At 39.7% G+C, this 21,571-nt stretch overlaps 1 protein-coding gene across 2 annotated transcripts in view; it reads left to right on the forward strand.

Annotated features, from left to right (window-relative positions):
* gnas (GNAS complex locus) overlaps positions 1–21,571 on the forward strand; it is a 353,499-nt gene that overhangs the window by 128,253 nt on the left and 203,675 nt on the right. Inside the window, exons 1-4 of one of the 2 annotated variants that reach the window (XM_063041592.1) lie at positions 7,343–8,695; positions 9,636–9,708; positions 11,034–11,088; positions 13,225–13,344. In XM_063041592.1, the coding sequence (XP_062897662.1) occupies positions 8,551–8,695; positions 9,636–9,708; positions 11,034–11,088; positions 13,225–13,344 (393 nt within the window). In that variant the 5' untranslated portion in view covers positions 7,343–8,550. Of the gene's footprint in view, positions 1–7,342; positions 8,696–9,635; positions 9,709–11,033; positions 11,089–13,224; positions 13,345–21,571 lie in introns of those variants that run through there. The other variant, XM_063041591.1, reaches the window with a different exon arrangement.

Genomic DNA, 21,571 nt, shown 5'->3' on the forward strand with positions numbered 1-21,571 from the left:
ATGCTTATCCTTGGAGTAGTTGCTGGTTGTTCCTTATAAAAGTTTTCTTTCCTTTGATGTTTAAATAGACTTAATAGATAGATATTGTTAGCTTTATAATTGACTATTTGGTGCGAGTGCACTCTCACATCCAATTGAGTGGCTGATGCGCTGTTGTCAACAGATATTTATTTATTTAAATTTGCAAGATCACATTCTAGTGGGTACTATTGTATGTTATTTATACAATTTTATGTCAATTAATATTAATTTAGATACTTTGACAACATAATTTTTATTTAAATAGGTTTGTAATTCTGTCTTCCTTGCTGAATATAAATCATAGTTCAACCATTTCTTTGATAAAAGATATCTTATTTCATAATTCTACCTTCATAAAGTCCCTCCGGTATTTTAGAAATCTGCCTTAAATTCTTCAAGCAATTCAGGAAGAGAAGAGTCAATAAAGAAGTGCTTAGGAATAAGACTGTATCATAAATGCAGGGCAACAAGTCCTGTTGTACGAGTAGTGTATCTCCTATCAGCGGAGAGTAACGATAAGTTACTTGTCAATGGATCTACTATAGTCACTTAAAGTAAGTTTGAATATTAGGGTTAAAATTATAAGTTGTTTCTCCCCTATGTCTTTGAGATGATCAGAATTTGGTGTTTGGTGTTTTTTTTAGTGTAGTTACCTTTATCAAAAAGATAGCTTAATTGGGGAGTGTGGAGATGGAGGGAATGGGTTTAATGAATGTAGTGGTCTTTTATGTATGGCATTCTCATAGTTTGAGTTAAGACGTTGTGGAAGATTACATTTTTGTTTTGCTCTCTTTATAATTATTATTCTTTCCAGTGATACACAAGAGGTTTCTGTACCAAGATTTGTAGGTAACAGGACTCTTAAACACCAAGCAAATAACTAACTTGGCAGCTTGGTTTTGACATATGTTAAAAATACAATTGTCATTGATTTATGTGGTTCTGAATAAAATAACTGCACAACAAAAGTAAGTTATGTTGAGGTTTGTGAACCATTGAAGCTAAATACCTGCTGGAGTTAAAAGCTATAAAATAGAATGCAAATGCTCCAATGTCTTGCATCATAGTGTGTGTGTGGCGGGGGGGGGGCCGGGGGGGGGGAGTGGAGAGGACAAAGGAAGCAGGTGCATAGCAGGACCAACATTTGCAAGTTCCAGTGTCAAGGTACACCAACTTGACTTGGATCCTTCATCATCATTGGGTCAAAATGCTGGAACTGCCTAAATAACATCATTGTGGTAGACCTGACCCCATACTGACTAGTACTGTTCAAGTAGTGTCTCAACGGCATGCTGTTGAAAGTAGTAATAGATGACTTGGTAGCAAAGTCAACTTACCTTCCGCGTAAAAGAATAAAGGATACTACAGAATGAAAGGGAGCAAATAAAGACCGAGAAAGATGATTCCACTGCTATCAGGAAAGTCTGGGTGTTATGAGAAATCAAGATTTTGCTGTGTCTTAATAGGTGATTTAAAATTACTTCTAAATTTCATAAGGCATGAAAACTGTTTTTCTCATGCAAGTGAGAAAAAAGTTAAATTTCAGAGTCACTAATAAATTGGATTGGACAGTCACCGAGAACATTAAACTCCATTCCATTTGAATTGGTTGAGGCAGTTGCCTAGATTTACTTAGAAGGAAGCTGGAATATTTTACAATTAAGCATTGTACATTGTAGAATATTATACAGTTAAGCAAGATTATACTGGTATAGTAACACTGTGAAGAAGGTGGAGGCTGTGTATAGTATAAATACTGATAGTCTGTATCTGTGTCATAATATTTTATCATATTGACAAAATCATAAATGATTCTACATTCTTATTTATATTATTAAGATCACTCAAACTGTGTTAACTGGTTTGCTGAGTTTTTCCCCCAAAATATATTTTAATTAAATCCTCAAATATAGTTAAATGAATGAGACCATAAAATAATAAGATATAGGAGCAGATTAAGGCCATTTGGCCCATTGAGCCTGTTCTGTCATTTCATCATGGCTGATCCAATTTTCCTCTCAGCCTCAATTTCCTGCCTTCTTCCCGTATCCCTTCATGCCTTGATCAGTCAGGAATCTTATCAATCTCTGCCTTAAATATACATAAAGACTTGGCCTCCAGAGTTGCTTGTGGCAAAGAATTCCACAGATTCACAACTCTCTGGCTAAAGAAATTCTTCCTCATCTCCATTCTAAAAGGACACCCTTCTATACTGAGGCTGTGACTTCTGGTCTTAGACTCTCCCACCATAGGAAACATCCTCACCATGTCCACTCTAACAAGGCCTTTCACCATTCAGTCGGTTTCAATGAGGTCACTACTCATTCTTCTGAATTTTAGTGAATTCAGGCCCTGAGCCATCAAACACTTTTGATATGCCAACCCATTCAATCCTGGAATCATTTTTGTGAACCTCTTTGAACCCTCTCCAGTTTCAGCACATTCTTTCTAAGATAAGGGGCCCAAACCAGCTCAGAATACTCCAAGTGAGGCCTCACCGGTGCTTTATAAAGATTCAATAATACATCCTTGCTTTTACATTGTCCTCTTGAAATGAATGCTAACATTGTATTTTCTTTCTTCACCACAGACTCAACCTGCAAATTAACTTTTAGGGAATCCTGCACGAAGACTCACAAGTCCCTTTGCAGCTCTGTTTTTTTTTCTGTTTTCCTTCCATTAAGAAAATAGTCAACCCTTTCAATTCTTCTACCAAAGTGTATGACCATACACTTCCCAACATTGCATTCCATCTGCAATTTCTTTGCCCATTCTCCTAATCTGTCTAAGTCCTTCTGTAGCCTCTCTAGTTCTTCAAAATGACCTTCCCCTCCACCTTTCTTCATATCATCTGCAAACTTTGCAACAAAGCCATCAATTCCATCATCCAAATCATTGACATATAACATAAAATGAATCAGTCCCAACACAGAACCCTGTGGAACACCACTAGTCACCAGCCAGCCAGAAAAGGTTCCCTTTATTCCCACTCTTTGCCTCCTGCCAATTAGCCACTGCTTTATCCAAGCTACAATGTTTCCTTTAATACCATAGGCTTGTAACGTGTTAAGCAGCCTCGTGTGAGACCTTGTCAAAGGCCTTCTGAAATTCCAAGTACACAACATCAACGAATTTTCCTTTGTCTATCCTTCTTGTTATTTCTTCAAAGAATTCCAGTAGATTTATCGGGCAAGATTTTCCCTCGAGGAAACCATGCAGACTATGGCCTATTTTATCATGTGCCTCCAAGTACCCTGAGACCTCATCCTTAATAATCGACTCCAACATCTTCCCAACCATTGATGTCAGTCTAACTGGCTTATAGTTTCTTTTCTTCTGCTCCTCTGCCTTTTTGTAGGGTGGGGTGACATTTGCAATTTTCCAGTCTTATGGACCATTCCAGAATCCAGTGATTCTTGAAAGATCATTACTAATATCTCTACAATCCCTTCAGCCACCTTTTTCAGAACTCTGGGGTGTATACCATCTGGTCCAGCTGACTTATCTACCTTCAGACCTTTCACCTTCCCAAGAACCTTCTCTCTAGTTATGGTAACTTCAGACACTTCATGCCTCCTGACACCTGGAACCTTCACTATACAGCTAGTGTCTTCCACACTGAAGACTGATGGAAAATACTTATTCAGTTCATATGCCATTTTGTTGTCCCCCATTACTACATCTCCAGCATCGTTTTACAATGGTCTGATATCCACTCTCACCTCTCTTTTACACTTTATGTATCTGAGGAAACTGTTGGTATCCTCTTTAATGCTATTGGCTAGCTTACTTTCACATTCCATCTTTACCTTAATGACTTTTTTTGTTGTTGTGTCTTTTGGTTTTTAAAGCTTCCCAATCCTCTAACTTCTCACTAATTTTTGCTCTATTATATGCCCTCTCTTTGGCTTTGACTTCTCTTGTTAGCCATGGTTGTGTCATCTTTCCTTTAGAATATGTCTTCCTCTTTGGGATGTATATATCCTGTGACTTCTGAATTGCTTCCAGAAATTCCAACCATTGCTGCTCTGCTGTTATCGCTGCCAGTATTATTTTCCAATCAATTCTGGCCAACTCTTCTCTCATGCCTCTGTAATTCTCTTTACTCCACTGTAATACTGATACATCTGACTTTAGCTTCTCCGCCTCAAATTTTAGGATTTCAGGGGGAATTCGATCACTTGCCCTAAGGGTTCTTTTACCTTAAACATTCTACTCAATTCTGGTTCATTGCGCAACCGGAATAGCTGATCCTTGGGAGATCAGTGGGAAGGGATGGGGGGGGGTACGAATGGACAAGGGAGTCGCATGATCCCATGATCCACAGTCCTCTCATATCCCTTTTGCCAATCAACTGTCCAGCTCTTGGCTCCATCCCTTCCGCTCCTGTCTTCTCCTATCATTTCGGATCTCCCCCTCCCACTCCCACTTTCAAATCCCTTACTAGCTCTTCTTTCAGTTAGTCCTGACGAAGGGTCTCGGCCCGAAATGTCGACTGTACCTCTTCCTATAGATGCTGCCTAGCCTGCTGCATTCACCAGCGATTTTTATGTGCGTCTCTTAGATCTTTTTCTTCTTCTTAGGTGGTCCCTTAGGTTTGAGGATTACTTTCACTCTGGTTTTCTATGCTCTAATGAACCAACGTAGGAACCATTGACTTGTTGACTGATGAAACAGGTGGAGGCCCATGGGGTCCAGTGTACAGTTTGTGAGATGGTGTACTCAGCCTGTTCTCTCTTTACCCAGGACCTTCCATGCTTCTTGTTCTCAAGACTTAAATGCCCCTTCTTTGCTTTGAGCCTTCATTGGGTAGAGATTCTCAGGTATCAATAGGGATGTTGCATTTCTTCAAAGAGGCTTTGAGCAAATTCTTGAAACTATTCATCAATCTGCCTGGTAATCTCCCCCCATAGTGTTGTACCTTTAAAACATGTCTAATTTTCCCAAGAAGGTAATCTCAATATGTGCAACCAAGCAGATGGTTCTAGATGCTGTAATACAACCCCTCCTTTTGAGTTTCTGATGATGGGTTAAACCAAAATTAATCATTATATGTGGTTTTGGGTGAGGGCAAATTGGACTGAGCTGTGATGGATCTTGTGTTCTAATAGCCTTTGAAAGCTTAGAAATAAAGAAAAGCCAAATGGAAAGTTATCCAGAGGTTTTTGGAATGATATCTTTTGCACAACTTTGAAGATGTGAATAGTTGGGAATACAACTCTTTATTTAAAAAAATTGCACTATTCCTCTCATTCAGGCTGAGAAAAATAAATCTGTAGCATGAAAGAACTAAAAGAAACCAATGTTTTATGGAACATTTTATTTCTTACATTTTACTTGTGAATTGTTGAACCATTTCATATAGTGTTCATTCATAGAGTGAATACATTTCCAGGTTGATACTCTGGATTTTAAAGATGGCTAGAATTTTCTTGCATAAGAAATGGAATAGGATGAATGGATCTTACACTTTATAATGCTCCAGCCCCATTTCCTGAAGTGAGTTGTATTTTCTCCCCATTGAAAGTCTTGCGTGAATGCCTTCTAGAGGATCGCTGAGAGTCATTATCCCAAAATCATACTTCTGATTTTGAACGGCATGTTTCTGCTGTGGCTAACAAGAAAAGTCAAAGCCAAATGAAAAGACAAATAGAAGGCATAATTAGTGGCAAAAATTAGTGGGAAGTTAGAGGATTTGGTAGTTTTTAAAAACCAATTGAAGGCAACTAAAAGGTAATTAAGGGAAAGATGGAATATGAAAGTAAGCTAGCCAATAATATTAAAGAGGACACCAAAAGTTTCTTCAGATATATGAAGTGTAAAAGAGAGGTGAGAGTGGATATTGGACCGGTGATAAACAATGCTGGAGAGGTAGTAATGGGGTCAACGAAATGGCAGATGAACTGAATTTAAGTAATTTGCATCAGTCTTCACTGTGGACGATACTAACAGTATGGTGGAAGTTCCAGGTGTCATGGGACATGAAGTATGTGAAGTTACCATAACTAGACAGAAGGTTCTTTGGAAATTGACATACAATGTAAAAAGAAGCGGTCCCAACACCAACCCCTGTGGAACACCAGTAGTCACTGGCAGCCTTTCCTAAAAGGATCTCTCTATTCCCACTCTTTGCCTCCGGCTAATCAGCCAACACTATATCTATGCCAGTATTCTTCCTGGGCTCTTTTCTTGTTTAGCAGCCTCATGTGTGCACTATGTCAAAAGCCTTCTGAAATTCCAAGTAAACAATATCCACTGATTCTCCTTTGTCTATCCTGCTTGTCATTTCTTCAAAGAATTCCAACAGATGTGTCAGGCAAGATGTTTCGTTAAGGAAACTATGCTGACTACGGCCTTTTTTGTCCATGTGTCTCCAAGTACCCCAAAACCACATCCTTAACAATCCACTCTTACATCTTCCCAAACACTGAGGTCAGGCTAACTGGCCTATAATTTCCTTTCTTCTGCTTCCCTCCCTTCATGAAGAATGGAGTGACGTTTGCAATTTCCAGTCCCCCAGAGCCATTGATTCTTGAAAGATTATTATTAAAGCCCTAGGGTGTAGTCCATCAAGTCCAGGTGACTTATCTACTTTCAGACCTTTCAGTTTCCCAAGCACCATCTCCCTACGAATAGCAACTGCACTCACTTCTGCCTCCTGACACTCTCATACTTCTGGCATACTGCTAGTGTTTTCCAGTGAAGACCGATGCAAAATACTTATTCAGTTCATCCACCATTTCCTTGAACCGCCCCCCCCCCCGCCAACACTACCTCTCTAGCATCATTTTCCAGAGGTCTAATATCTATTCTTGCCTCTCTTTTACTCTTTGTATATCTGAAAAAAACTTTGGTTTCATTTTTGATGTTATTGGCTAGCTTACCTCTTCTAACTTCCCACTAATTTTTGCTCTGTTGTATGCCCGCTCTTTTGCTCTTGTTGCTTCCTCCAAGGTCTGATAGTCAGATCACTCTAGTCTTTGGAATAACTTTGCAAACTTCAACTTCAAAGCATGTTAAAACATGTTACTGGAAATTCCAGCATCTGCAGATTTCCTCGTGTTTGTGTAGCTAATCAGAATGAATAGTTTTGAACGAAATACAAACCAATGCGAAAGTAGCGCAAGAAAAAGAAATGAGTTATTCCATGTTTAGATTTCCCCTCAGTTTATATAGTGCTGCGGTGCTGCCTCGGTTGCAATATTTGAAGAGAGCGCCTTGGTTTATAGTGCGGTGACGCTGTTATCATGTGAGCGTAGAGTGAGCTTGGTGTTCGCCCCACCCGTTTGTGTGTGTATGACTCTCTCTGCTTCTCCACATACCCAGCAGCAGGAAGGGCTGCTCGGTATAAAAAATATTATATATATATATAGAAATCTTCAACAACCCAGTGATTTACATACGTGGGGATAAATAAGAAGAGACAGACACTTATTTTTAATACCCAGAAGATCTGAACTCGTGTTTATAGCAAAGAGGGAAGATTTATTCGGGGAGGGGGGAGGGAAGAAAAACAATTCACCAGGGAAAAGAAGGGAGAAGAAACGCCACCGGTGGGGAGTTAAACGCTGGACCTTCGCACACGGGGAATTCAAACCGAAAGGAAATCCGGTTTACCCTGAAGGAAAACAGACTCTATCCCACGGGAGGGAAAAGAGGAAAAAAAAAATCTCTTAATCTACCCAAGGGAGGAAAATAAGTGAGAAATCGAGCAAGAGGAAATTTACACCGTGGCACTGAGGGAGCATATCAGCCGGAGGAAAAGAGCGAGCAGGAGGAATTAGAGAGAAACGAGAGGGGAGACTGAAGCCACCGCCTTACCTCGGCTCCATTTGTTACCTTCGCAATATTGTTTGTGCATTAATTTCCTGGGAGAAGGAGGAAGGAACAGAAGCGGAGAAAAAATACATAATTTGGAAAGAAAGGGAGGCCGAAGAGGATAGTCGGTGTCTGAGGGAACTACGGGAAGCGGGCCTGCTGTATGCCCGATTGATCGACTGACCGGTACCAGAGCAGCCAGGCCACCCACCCGAGAACCGCGCACAGTCGGCGAGGCGAAAGCCGCCTGGGGCGGGGCCAGGCCAGTGGAGTAGAAATCGGCGGCGGGCCCAGCGGAGGCCGAACGGGATTATTACTTAATTGACATTTAATTTGCCCCGTTCTTTTTCTTTCTCTCGCTTGCCCTCCATTTTATTATTTGGGCGGACCCAGGGCTCGCAGGCCCAGCGCTCGCTGCTGGTGTCTGGGCGACAGGAGGGTGGCTGGCTGGGAGGAGGTGGAGGTGGAGAGCCCGGCGCTTGCTGCTCTCCCCGCTCTCCGACATCCACGCAGCCGCCCACGCCTCCCTCGGGGGCAGCTGGAGTGAAGGCCCGGCGCTGACGGTCGGTCGGGGCCTGGCGCTAGGAAAGGGGGAGGGGGCCGGCGTCGCTCGTCCGCCCGATCGCTCGCTCGCTTGCGTGTGTGGCCGGTGCTTGAAGGGTGGCTGTACCGCGGGAGTCCGGCGGTTGCTGCTGGCCGCTCATCTCGCTGATGACCATGGGCTGCTTGGGGAACAGCAAGACCGAGGACCAGAGGAACGAGGAGAAGGCGCAACGCGAAGCCAACAAGAAGATCGAGAAGCAACTGCAGAAGGACAAGCAGATCTACCGGGCCACGCATCGCTTGCTGCTGCTAGGTATGTGATCTGGCCGGTGGGGCTGGAGGGTAGGGAGCCGAGCCCCGGCACCTGGAAACATCTAGAAGCCGCATCGGTGATGATAGTGTATGGGGGGGGGGAGATGTCTTCAGGAGGAAGATGTAAAGCGAAGGCCTACCGTGTGAACTAAATTATATTAATCCTCGTTATTCTCTCCCTCTCCATAATTTACTAGGGGAATAGCCAGTGGGCCGAGGAGCTAGGAGTAGGCGACCGGTTTTATTCAGCCGGTGCTGGGTTCAGTTATGGGGCCTCGGGGGGGGGGGTGTTTGGGGTAAAATAACACAACATGGAGGCTCGCTTGCCGTCGTGGTTGAAAGGGACTTTTCCTAAGTTCTTGACACTCAGTCCTTCATGTCCCTTTTCTCTGTCCCTCTACCAGCAGCAAATTAACTAACTGCGTGATTGGTGACATTTAAGAGTGGCTTTTGTTGAATGGGGAACCGACAAGCTGAGAGGGAGGGCTGTGGATGACATGCTGAACATGGAGGCCACTTGCTGCTCAATGTGTTTTTTAAGTCTTAAATAAATGAATAAAATGGGTCGATGAACTAACAGTGAATATGACATCTATGTACGAGAGAGACTGCAGTCGACCAGAAATGTTAAGCTTGTTGACAAGGCATAGATATTTTAAAAACCTATGTTTTTCTAATCTATTTAAGATGATAAAACGAGGGAGTACGTATTCTTATTAAATACATAAATTATATTGGGTTGGAAGGAAATAGAGGCCTCTGTTTTTTGAGAGCCTATTTTTGCATTTGTATTGAGGAGTGGTGGGGAATTAGTCAAAATGTATTTTATGTGTGTTTAGGTTTTTGCAAAAGTTGTTGGAAGGGGAGCCACTGGTGCATTCGCCACGGTTTCGAGTTAAAAAAAATGTTTATTTTTCAAAATTGCATTTCTTTAAATGCAGGAGCTGGTGAATCTGGTAAAAGCACCATCGTCAAACAGATGCGAATTTTACACGTCAATGGATTTCATGCCGAGTAAGTGACAATATTGTTTTTCATCTTTCTCTGAAGCCAGTACAGTTTCTTTCTCCTACCGGCATGGCTAAACTTGGCAGAGGGGTGGGGTGCTTTTAATGTGTGCTTGCATTCGTATTTTTTCTCTGTTCTGGTTTCTCTGTTACTGCAACTCTCTTCCTCCTTCCACAGTCCCCCTTTTCTGCAACATGGCTGCCAACATAACAGTTCTTTTTCCTTCTACTTTTTGACATAAACATTATATTGCCCTCTCCACACTTCTATTGACTGCTGTTTTTTTAAATATAATTAGCTACTGAAGCTCTTCTGTTTTATTGTAGAGGCAGTTTTCATACTAGTTCATTTCTAAAAGATGGTTTTGGATGTCTACTGCTTGTACACTATGTTGCCCAGTTGGAGCCTTGCATTTTATTTGGTAGAGATTTGTATATGTGTGTACAGCTGCAGATGAAGTGTTTGCTCACTTGTAGCTACTAGATTTAAAATTGAAAACTTAATACAATCGTGGCTGCTGCAAAAACCTAATGGATGCGTTGTAGAAATGTGGTCCAGTAGTTTACACAGTAGGCAACCAACGATATAGTGCCTATGGATTAGAGGGGCAAAGGGAAGATGAGCTTTGGTTCTTTAATGTTTTCCAGAAGTGCTGGGACGTTTGCATTAATTTTACCTGTTGTATATCACGTAAGATCTGTTGTGAATCACCTCTTTCCAGTTTCAACTTGCTGCTTTTTATATTTTGTTGATTAATTATTTTGTTAGAAACTGGACCTGTGTGGTTTGCTTTTATTGTTTCATGAAGTGAGAAATCCTTGTAGCTTTTGGTGGTTTTTGTGGAGAAAATTCATGTGCATCTTCTATGAAAGCAAGTGTTGCACTCAAAGTTAATTGCAATGTGGACTTTCATATAATACAATATTCAATTAATATAAGAGGTTTGATCTGAAATTGGTAGCCAGTGTGCCAGTTCCAGCAGATGGTTAGCTTGAACTTGTGTTTTCATCCCAGGAGGGAGTTGTCTGCTTTAACAGTGTCCCACATGCCCTGATCACTTCTCCCAGCAGTTTAATTTTAAATATTTATGTTGTACAATCCATCTGGGCACTGAATTAAACTCAGTTTTATGCAGCATTGGGATTAATGTGTTAAACGAGTGTTTGAAGCTGCTCCTTTCCTGAACTTAATGTTGATTTCTACTACATTTAATGTTGATGTAAAGTACAAACTGTTAGATGTTTTTGGTTTTCAGTTAGAAGAATTTAAATGCCAATTGTACCTGTTACTGCAATATTATGCAATTTTATTAAAATTCTATATTTTTTTAGTGAGAAAAAACGGAAAATTCAAGATATTAAAAATAATATTAAAGAAGCTATAGAGGTAAACCCTTATCTTTGTCTTCCTTGTTTGTGCATGCTTTACACTTGATATTGCTGGTTAAAAGCTGAATAAAATGTATAGTGTACAATGTAATTCTGACTTGCAGGTGATTATCTCTTCCTGCCATCCTCTGCTTGTCTGTATGTAGACTTTGTAATAACCATACCACTATCCTGCAGTCCCTCACCAGGGATGTGTGTGCATTTGAATTGTTTAAATGGATTGTCTGTCCATATAGTAAATCTGATGCCCCTCATGGATCAATTCATTGCCATCACACTCCCTGCTTCTGTGTTATATTTCTTTGCTGCCCTTTGGCAACATATGGAAACCGGGCCTTGCTGTAAACATGTGAGCTGATGTCACCCTGCTAACTTTATCTTGCCCTTACCTCTGTCAACCCTATCATTGTCTCAAAATTGTGAAACTGTTAAACATCCAGTACTGGAAGGGAGGAAATTTCCTCCAACTAAATACAGTAGATTCTGGTTAATTGGGACAGCCACTTATTTGGGACTACTCTTAAAGAACAAAAAATTAATCTAGAAAATAGGTGGGGTGGGAGTCTATTGCTGAACAGTTTCTCACTAGCATTAGTCGTGCACACTGGCGTGTCTGTTAGCCGCTACACTGTGCTTCGAGCGAACAGTATTTAAAGGGTCAGTTGTGTGTGTTTGTGTTCAAAAAGTGATTTTTGTCAGTGATAGTTGGCAAGAAATAAGCAGCAAGACTATTCAGAACTGTTTTGCTCACTGTGGTTTCAAGCATTCATGCTTGGAAATGCCAGAAATGTCTGAGAGTGAAAGTGAAACATTTTCACTACTTCAGCAATTTAGAAACTATGAAGAATTTGAAGATATCAACAATCATCTTGAATGTTAATAAAAATGAAGATTTGAAGGATGCAGTCGTTGAAAACATTGTATAAAGACGGTCCATTATTTGCACTAGGTGTTAGCACTGATTTTGTTCATTTACAGTCAGTCAAAAGAACATGGCAGTGTAGACTGATCACAAACAAGAGAAAATCTGCAGATGTTGGAAATCCAAGCAACACACACAAAATGCTGGAGGAACTCAGCAGACCAGGCAGTATCTATGGAAAGGATTACAGTCGACGTTTTGGGCTGAAACCCCTCAGCAAGTCCTGCTGAAGGGTTTTGGCCCAAAATGTCGACTGTACTCTTATTTTCATAGATGCTGCCTGGCCTGCTGAGTCCTTCCAGCATTTTGTGTGTGTTGCAGCGTACACTGGACGAATTCCTCTTATTAGAAAGTAATACAGTCTTATAGTACTGCAGTAGTATTGTTCTGCTTTCTGTATTTCATTTAAAAACATAATTTACTTAGTTTGTCTTTTTATACCTTTTTAACTGTTTCCGTGAAACTTTTGCTAATTGGGATCAAGTGGGCTGCTTAATTAGGCCAAAATGTGCTGGTCCTGATGTGTCATAATTAACCGGAATCCACTGTATTGAGAAAACCAAAGCCACTTCAGTCTCTGTCACAAGCTCTTAGCCATTGATTTGATCTCCCTGGTAATGGTTTGAAGATGATCAGTCTGTTAATTTTTTTTCAAATACAACTCTGACTGGAGTTTTGGACTTCAGGCCATTCAAAATCCAAGTTTCCTAACTGAAATTAACCAGTTTAGAACTTGTAATTGTCGACCTTTGTTAACCCCTATTGAAGTAGTACTTTAATTTTCAGGTTTAATTGTGGTCTGATTGATCTCTAGTCCAATCACTCTTAAATATAAGTGTTAATTGAAGAACTGCTCTTCTCAAGGATCTGCACATCTAATTAGTGCAGCATTGCCAGCAACAAACCTCTCCATCTTTTCCTTATGACAGAGGTCAGGATTGAACCCCAGTCACTTGGATTAGGTTACCATTATGTTGCATTTCATTTGCCAGTTGAAGTGGCATTGGGAGTTGCTTTTGATACTTTTTCAGAATTGGATATTTGCTCTAGCTTGTGAATACTTTGCTTATTGTGAAATGGCATGAAGTGTGAGAGCAATTTGGGATGTGATGTGCTTTAGGAAACACACAATGCAAAGGTGGGTGGTGGGGAGTGATGAAGGAGGAAATGGGATAATTTGCTTGAACAAATTTGTTCTTATTTTTGTTGCAGACAATAGTGGGCGCAATGAATACATTGGTTCCACCAGTCCCTTTAGCCAATCCTGAAAACCAATTTCGATTGGAGTACATTCTAAACTTAGCAAATGAGAAAAACTTTGAATTTACACCGGTAAGTGTTATGAAACTTTCAAGGAATTGGGCATATATATGAAAATATCAGTTATATTTAAAGTAAATTGCAATGAGCTATTTGAATTTTATGGTTTTAACAAAGTGAAATTCCTTGCATTTTTGAGTTTGGATTAGATGTTGGATTCCCCGTATTGCCCTAACCTTGGTTCCTAGTTGAAATAAGGTAACAAATAAACAAAGTATTATTGTAAAGATTGGGTAGGAACTTTGGACCTGAAATGGGGAATCCCTTCTGAAATTGGAAATTCTTATTGTTGTAGAATGATTATTCATAGTTATATTGGTGCAATAATGGGTTTCCACTTTAAAATGAATTTCTATAACAGTTGTTCTGTGTTTCCTCCGAATATACTGAAGATGCATTCCACCTATTCTATTGTAGATTCTCAGCAGTATTATTCTTGACGGACCTTTGAAGTTGTGTACCTTGTAGCTGAAAAGTGGCCTTATTTTAATGCTAAGTTTCAGAATGCATTGTGATATTTTCTGGTTGTGTTCTGTGAACCTTTTTTGGGGGGGGGGAGGGAGTGTGAAATGTTGTAAGCAGTTACCCAGCTGTACTTTGAATTTTGTTTGAACATTATTTAAAAATCAGAAATATGAAGGAGACATTAGAACTTCATTGAACTAGAACAATGTTGGCCCATTGGACCATGTTGTGCAATCATGTAACCTATTCCAAGGTCAATCTAACCTTCCTGCTCCCACATAGCCCTCTATTTTTCTTTTATCCATGCCTATCTAAGAGTCTCTTAGATGTCCCTAATGTACCTGCCTCTACACTACCCCGGTAGAAAGTGAAACATGCTTCCAAAAAAAAAAGAGTCCTACCTTTGATATACCACACCCTCCAAACTATCCTTACAAACACCTTAAAGATATGTCCTCTCGTAGCCAAAGTCTCTGACTGTCAACTCTATCTATGCCTCTTATTGTACACCTCTATCAAGTCACCTTTCATGCTTTTCTCCAAAGTGAAAAGCCTTAGCTTGCTCAGTTTATCCTCCAGTAGAGCTACTGCGGCACAGCTCCAGAAGCTTGGGTTTAATCCTGACCCTGGAGCTGTGTGTGTAGAGTTTGCACATTAACCCTATGATCAAGTGGGTTACTCCATTTTCTACACGCGTATCTCAGTAAACTTGCTGGTTGGTTAATGGGTATTTGTGTAGTGAAGGTGAGTGGTAAAATTGATGGGAGTGTGGGGAGAATAAGTTACAAGGCAAAATTAGTTAGAGGAATGATACTGTTTTGTGAGCTGGCAGCAACTGAGGAGCTGAAAGTCAAAATATGTATATGGAAGGAAACATGAATCTCCTTGGATGTTTGTGAAAATCTATCCTTGAAATTTTGCTGGCTACTTGTAAATGCTAAATTTATGGTGAGAATGTGTCTTTCCAGCAGCTTGGTTGAACCACTGCAATTAAAATCTCCTCCTTTCATATTTTCAAAATTGACCTGTGCAATTTGACAATTTGATTTTTTTTTGCATTAGGTAGCTGTCAAGGCAACTACAAGTTTTACTTTGTGCTATTGAAATGAAAATCTGAATATAACCAGTAGGGGAGAACTACAAATCATATTTACTGCTGGTATTTAAAAACATAAGAAATAGGAGTAGACAAGCCTGCTCTGCCATTCAGTAAGATCATGGCTGATTTGATCTTGTCCTTTACTTTCCTTCCTGCAGTTAGTTCTCCCTGTATTGTAATATTTGCCTCTCTTAGCTTTGAAGATATTCAATGACTCATCCTCCATAGCTGTTGAGAGTAAAAGAAATCCAAAGGTTTGCAATCTTCTGAGAGAATTCCTCCTCATCTCAGTCTTAAATGGCTGGTCATTTATTCTGAAAGTATGCCTTCTAGTTCTGGAATCTTGTAATTTTTTAATACTCCATTGAGAATAAGGCCAGCATCTCTAACTTTTCCCATGTAAGGCCAACTCTTCATTTGTATTCTCTACTTAAATAAGATCAGAACTGTATACTGCTCTGCAGATTTGTTTTCATTCATCCTCCATGTTGATAATTTGTGAATGCAATATCAACAAAAATGTGCCTTGATAGTTTTATAAAGTGTTGAGGATGAAATGCTTTGTGGTGTGGACAATTTTGTTAGAATGTATGGCAGCAAAAAAATCTTCTAGTGTGGGAAGATTAACGCTTCGGTTTCCAAAGGGATGTTTGCATTTGTTGATTAGTCTCATTTTCATTTTGTATCTTGATTGATCAGTGGAAGGTGTTCAGCAGTTGTGAGGTGGTGGTGATTTTTAATGCTTTCTTCTCTTAGATTAATTTTGTGTTGCAATTAGTCTGTGCAGCAGTGTGGAAAATTGATCTTGGACTGTTTAAAAGACCAAACATTTTGCTCTTTTAATTTAATTTTTTTATGCTTTAGCATTGAGAATAACCTACTTTGTATTTACTCTTAGATGTAATTGCTTGGGGTGCCCACCTGCCAGTTATTTCACGTGTATTTGCCCTTTTACATTTGTTGTCATGGTGAGACACTGTAAGATTGAGAAAGGCCTACGCCAAATATTTTTTCATGGATCATATCCTCCATACACCTTCCTGTACGGCAATAATTTGAGGTCTTTAGTCATTCTGGGGTTTGATCATAAGTCTTGTAGCATGCTAATGTGCATTTCTGCAGTGAGTATTCTACGCTGGTAAACCTACTTTAACCTGAACAGAGGATCTTATTGCTGATGGGAGTAATAGAGTGGACTGTGGCAATATTTTAGTATTTTAACGTTTACATTTTCACCTTATTGAGAAATGTCACTTTGCCTTTGAGCTGAGAGCCCTATCCAGCTTGGGTAGCATAGAAAATCATCCCCCCCGCCCCCCCACTTAAATTCAGGTTGGTCAAAAGAAGAGCAGATGAGAAAATGGGAAATAATATCATGCAGTGGGGAAATGTAATGAAATACCATCGGTTGAGCTATATAAAGTACAAGCAAAAGTAGTCTTCTGTCCCCTTGGGCATGTTCCAGCTTTAAGTAAGATCATGGATGATCTGAACTTCATAGTTTCACCCCCAACCCCCACAGTTTCTATAAAGCACCTACATGAGGGGAAGCTTATAGTGAAGGAGAAAACTAAAATGCCTGGAGGAAAAGCCATGCAAACTCCACGCAGAAAATACCAAGGTTAGGATTGAATCTAGCTCACTAGATGTGTAGCTAGCAGCTCTAACAGTGTTGCCACAGTTCTTCCTCCTCATTAATTAATTGCACCTCTTTACAGAAGATAACGTCTAAAATGATCTGTTGTCATGTTGATTCACCAATGTATCGAGGCTTGTCCTTTATGATTGACCTACCTGGCTGACTTCTCAGCAGACATAAATTAGCATCATACATGACCTCTCATTGCAGACATAAAACAGTCTGCCAAAAGGCCCAGTAAAATTAAAAGAATACTATAAAACAAAATTGAAATTTTTTCTCCAAAAGATTTTAAGTTCTGAGTCTTGCATAATCCATTTTAAGGCCCATGAGGGCATGAACATAACTATGGAAGAATGGCACATAACAAAATCAACTGTGTTTGTGGTTTTACTTTTTTTGAAGACCTATGCTTTTTGCCAAATAGATTTGGATGTAATTAAAGTGAAGTAATTGGCCAATCTTGTTATAAATTTATCTATTTTGTATGTATTATATCTTCACCCACCTTTAACGGTGTACATTTGAAGCCATATTTGAATTTTTTTAATGACATGACAATGCAGTGTTAATACTCAGTGTCTACATGGAGAAATTGTTTTTCAAACATTAATGCATCCATTCTAATCATAAGATATTTTCCGCCTCTTAGAAAATACTTTATTGTTGAGAGAGAGAGCAATGTGGATTCATTTTTAGTTCTTTTTAGGTTTTATTCCACTTGGACATTAGAGGTTTTACAGGTTGCAGTAGTTAAGCAGTGTAAGTCAATTCAAAACACACCTATTTTGAGGTTCTATCTTGATAAGGTATATACTTCTGGAACTCGTCTTGTAATTGATTTGGAGAATTTTTCCTCTTTTGACTGTTTGTCTTCTAATTTCCTTGTAAAATCAATGTTTTATGGGAATATTGTGTAACAAGAAATACATTCTTAATACATCCTAATATTTCCATTTAGCATTTTCAAAGATTTGGCATGAGGGCCTTCTTTGCAAAAGGAATCTTACATAAAATTGTTGAAATTTAGTAATGTATATTTAAATTGTTAGATGTTCAATTAAACACATCTTTTTTTATCTGAAAACAAATTCACTGCACCTTAATTAGATCTTGGCGATTTTGTATTTTGAAATTTACGTCAAATGTGCACAATAGCGCTTTTAAAATTGTGCTAGCTAGTGCGTAGGTGGCTCATATCTTTGGACCTTTCATTTTATCTAATAACTACCCCATTGTTACTACGTAAAATGAAAGACTGACTATTTTAACTGTAGTGTACAAATGGTTAAATGGATCATATTACCGACAAGAGGCAGCTGTGGAGGCCAGGTCATTGTGAGTATTTAAGGCGGAGGTTGATCGGTTCTCGATTCATCAGGGCATGAAAGGTTACGGGGACAAGGCATGAGAATGGGGTTGAAAGGGAAAATGGATTACCCATCATAAAATGGTAGAGCAGACTCGATGGGCTGAATTGCCTAATTCTGCTCCTATGTCTTAACTTCTTAGAATTGCCATTGAAGTGAATAGTGAATGTTTGAGAATTGGCTAGTAGAGATATTTGAGTTAAAGGTACAAGTGGTGGGTGCAAGCAACTGGACATTAGCAAATGAAATCACTCTTGTAATGTGGTCAGGTTTTAAATGGAATCATCTGAAGTGAAATTGTAGTTATGTAAAGAATTAATGTAATGCCCAATAAAAAAGACTTTTGAAGATGTGAATACTTAATGGAAACAATCATTAAATAGCTATGAAAAATAGTTCTTTCTCAGTCAATAAACACTTGTTAAATTCTTTTAATATATTTTCATATGGATTCATCAGATGTGCAGCTAGAGCTTAGCAGATATTGAATGAAATGTTGGAATCTGGGTTTTTGACAGTATAATATACGCAGGTTTGCTGACAAGAGTGAATGGATTTTGGCTGATGACAGTTCTTTAGTTGTAGAGTTTGTAGAATGTAATTGGATCATAATTAGTCATGGAGGTTAAACCTAAGCTGTAATTGGCAGAAGCAAATGATTATTTCAACTCAAATTTTATTAATGCAAGAAACAACCTTTTCTGCCTCTTGAGCCAGCACGTTCTGTCCTCAGCAAGGGCCTTACCTTTGACCCTCTTTGCCTGCACCTGAGTGAGTTCCCTGCCTGCTACGATGCAGTGCTATTTTACTGCCACCTCCATCTCCAAGCCCACTTCTTTGGCAAGAATTCCATTGATGACCCCATCTGCTGTCTTCAACCATCCTCCTCTTCTTGGACACCCTGCTCTGGTTCTCTGCCTACTCTGAACCTTTTCATCTTGAATTTCCAATGAGACATCTGCACTCCTCTCTCCTCGAACTTCTAACCCCCTCTGAACACACTGCCCCCCACTCTCTCCGCACTTATCCCAGTCTTACCATCAAGCCTGCAGACAAATGGGGTGCTGTTGTATTGTGGCACACTGACCTCTTCCTTGCTGAGGCCAGGTGGCAACTCTCAGACACATCCTTATACCTGTCCCTTGAAAAGGATTCCACTCTGGACCATCACAGACCTCATCAACTCTGGAGAACTCCCATCCACTGCCACTAAATCCAGAGTTCTTTTACTCTGCCTCCTGCTTGCTCCTACATCCTCCTGTCCAAGTAGGCCTATTGTCTCTGCCAGCTCCTGCCCCACTGAACTCATGTCCTCGTACCTCGATTCCATTCCATCCCCTTTGGTCAATCCCTTCTCACCTACATCCATGATACTTATCATGCTCTCGATCTTCTCAGTAACTTCCAATTCCCTGGCCCTGATGGCCTGATTTTCACTATGGATGTTTAGTCCCTATCACTTGTATACCCCTTCAAGGCCTCAAAGCTCTTTACTTCCTTCTTAACAAAAGAACCAACCAATTCCCCTCCACCATTACCCTCCGTCCGGCAGAACTGACCCTCGCCCTCAACAACTTTCCTTTCAGATCCTCAAACTTCCTCCAGATTCGAGGGGTATCCATGGGCCCCATTTATGCCTGCCTGTGGCTATGTAGAACAATCCATGTTTGACGCCTTCCCTGGTAATGCTGTCCAGTTATACCTCTGCTACATTGACGACCACATTAGTGTTGCTTCATGCACCCAAGCTGAGCTTGTCAGTTTCATCAACTCTCTTCCTCTAACTTCCACCCTGCCCTTGGTCCATCTCTGACACCTCCCTTCCCTTTCCGATCTCTTCTGCCTCCATGTATGGAGACAAACTGTCAACTGACGTATTTTATAAATCTGCCGATTCCCATGGTTATCTTGACTATACATCTTCACACACTTATCACCTTTAAAAAATGCTATTCCCTTTTCTCAGTTCCTTCACATCTTCCACAATTGTCCCCAAGATCCGGCCTTCCTTTCCAGGACATGAGAGATGTCTTCCTCCTTCAAAGAACAGGGTTTCCTTTCCTCCATTATTGATGCTGCCCTGCCCAGGTGTTAACGTAATCCCTAATATGTAATTCAGACACTTTCATCTGTTGAATTTTGATTTTGAGTTGTATATTAAGGATTATGTTCCCAGATTGGTTAGTATCATGTTAACCTTGTTTATTGTGTGACATTTCATTCTGACCATTCCCAGTTACACTAAATTGCTTTAACTACCTTGTGGCAAATACCAAAATGGTTAGGTGGGAAATAGTTGGGCAATGGTCACAAAGTAATCCACAGTTCTCATCCAGTTCATTATGACACAAAGTGAAGCTGTTGATACCACTCTGTAACCAGTTGTTGTATATTTGTTGTCTTTCACAATAGAAACTTTGGAGTAAAGTCTGAACTTTGTAGAGTTATTACACCAATTAAAATTGTTACGCTATTTGACTTTCAAGTAATCTTCATCTAAGGTTCACAGACATTGTCAAACTTTGTATTCATTAAACAAAATATACTATGTAAACAGATGACTTGGTTATAAGTTTAGGGAACATACAGGTTACAAACACCTGACTTAATGGACACCGGTACATACAGGAGAGACAACATAATATTAGATTCAAAGGTCCGACATTCGTGCATGTGTTTGCTCTGTGAAACTTCCTCTCCACTTCTAGTAATAGTTCTTTCACATCTAGTCTTAGGTGCTGTAGTTGACATATTGTGCATTTTCCAACATGGACAAAATCATCTGCACAAACAGAACCCATTTTTTACCTGGGGAGCACCCATTAGCAGTCGGATATCTGTGCTGATGTGTGTCTGGTATTGAATTTGAGCCTATTGAATTCTTGCACATCTGGAATACTGGACCATGATTTCAGACTGGATTTGAATTTGCCATTTTAATGTAAATTCTTGTCGTCCTATGGGACCAAGATTATCTCTTGTGAAGTGTCTTAATCTAAAGCCAAAAGTTTGAAATAAATTTACTGTCAAAGTACTTGTAAGTAACCATATAAATAACAAGAGCATGAGATGATGATTACTTGAAAGTGAGTTTAATCATTGTGGGAGTATTTCAATGATGGGGTAAGTGAAGATGAATGAACTTACTACCCATTATTCACTAAGCTTTTAAACCAAAGGGGATAACTGCTCCTGAACCTGGAGGTGAGAGTCCTGGTGCCCCTGTACCACTGATGATGGATTCTGCTTTCCTGTGAAAGCTCTTTGTATAGATGGGGGCTAGTGGTCATGACAGGTGGAGATGAAATAAGATGGATGTGGAAGAAGAGGTGAAAAGATGTAATTTTTAAAAAATGTGTCTGTGTTTGAGGTTGCCACAATAGAGTAGAAAGTGAATGTATTATAGGATAAAATTATTGAATTTCATCAGAATTTTTTCTTAACTGGTATTTTTGCATTGAAAACATTTGCACGCTATTTCTAACCAACATGCAACTTGGTGTTGCTATGCAAAAATGTGGAAGAGTGCAATGTGATTTACAATGTGTTTAGCTTTACTGGGTTTGGTAGTCTAGAAGCTATTTTGAGTGCTTTGGAAAGAATTTTCTTCATATAATTGTTCAATAAGTGCCCAACAAATATGGTGTATTTCTGTCCTTTATTTTG

Source organism: Mobula hypostoma, chromosome 2, assembly GCF_963921235.1.
Source record: "Mobula hypostoma chromosome 2, sMobHyp1.1, whole genome shotgun sequence".
In the NCBI taxonomy this organism is placed as follows: Eukaryota; Metazoa; Chordata; class Chondrichthyes; order Myliobatiformes; family Myliobatidae; genus Mobula; species Mobula hypostoma.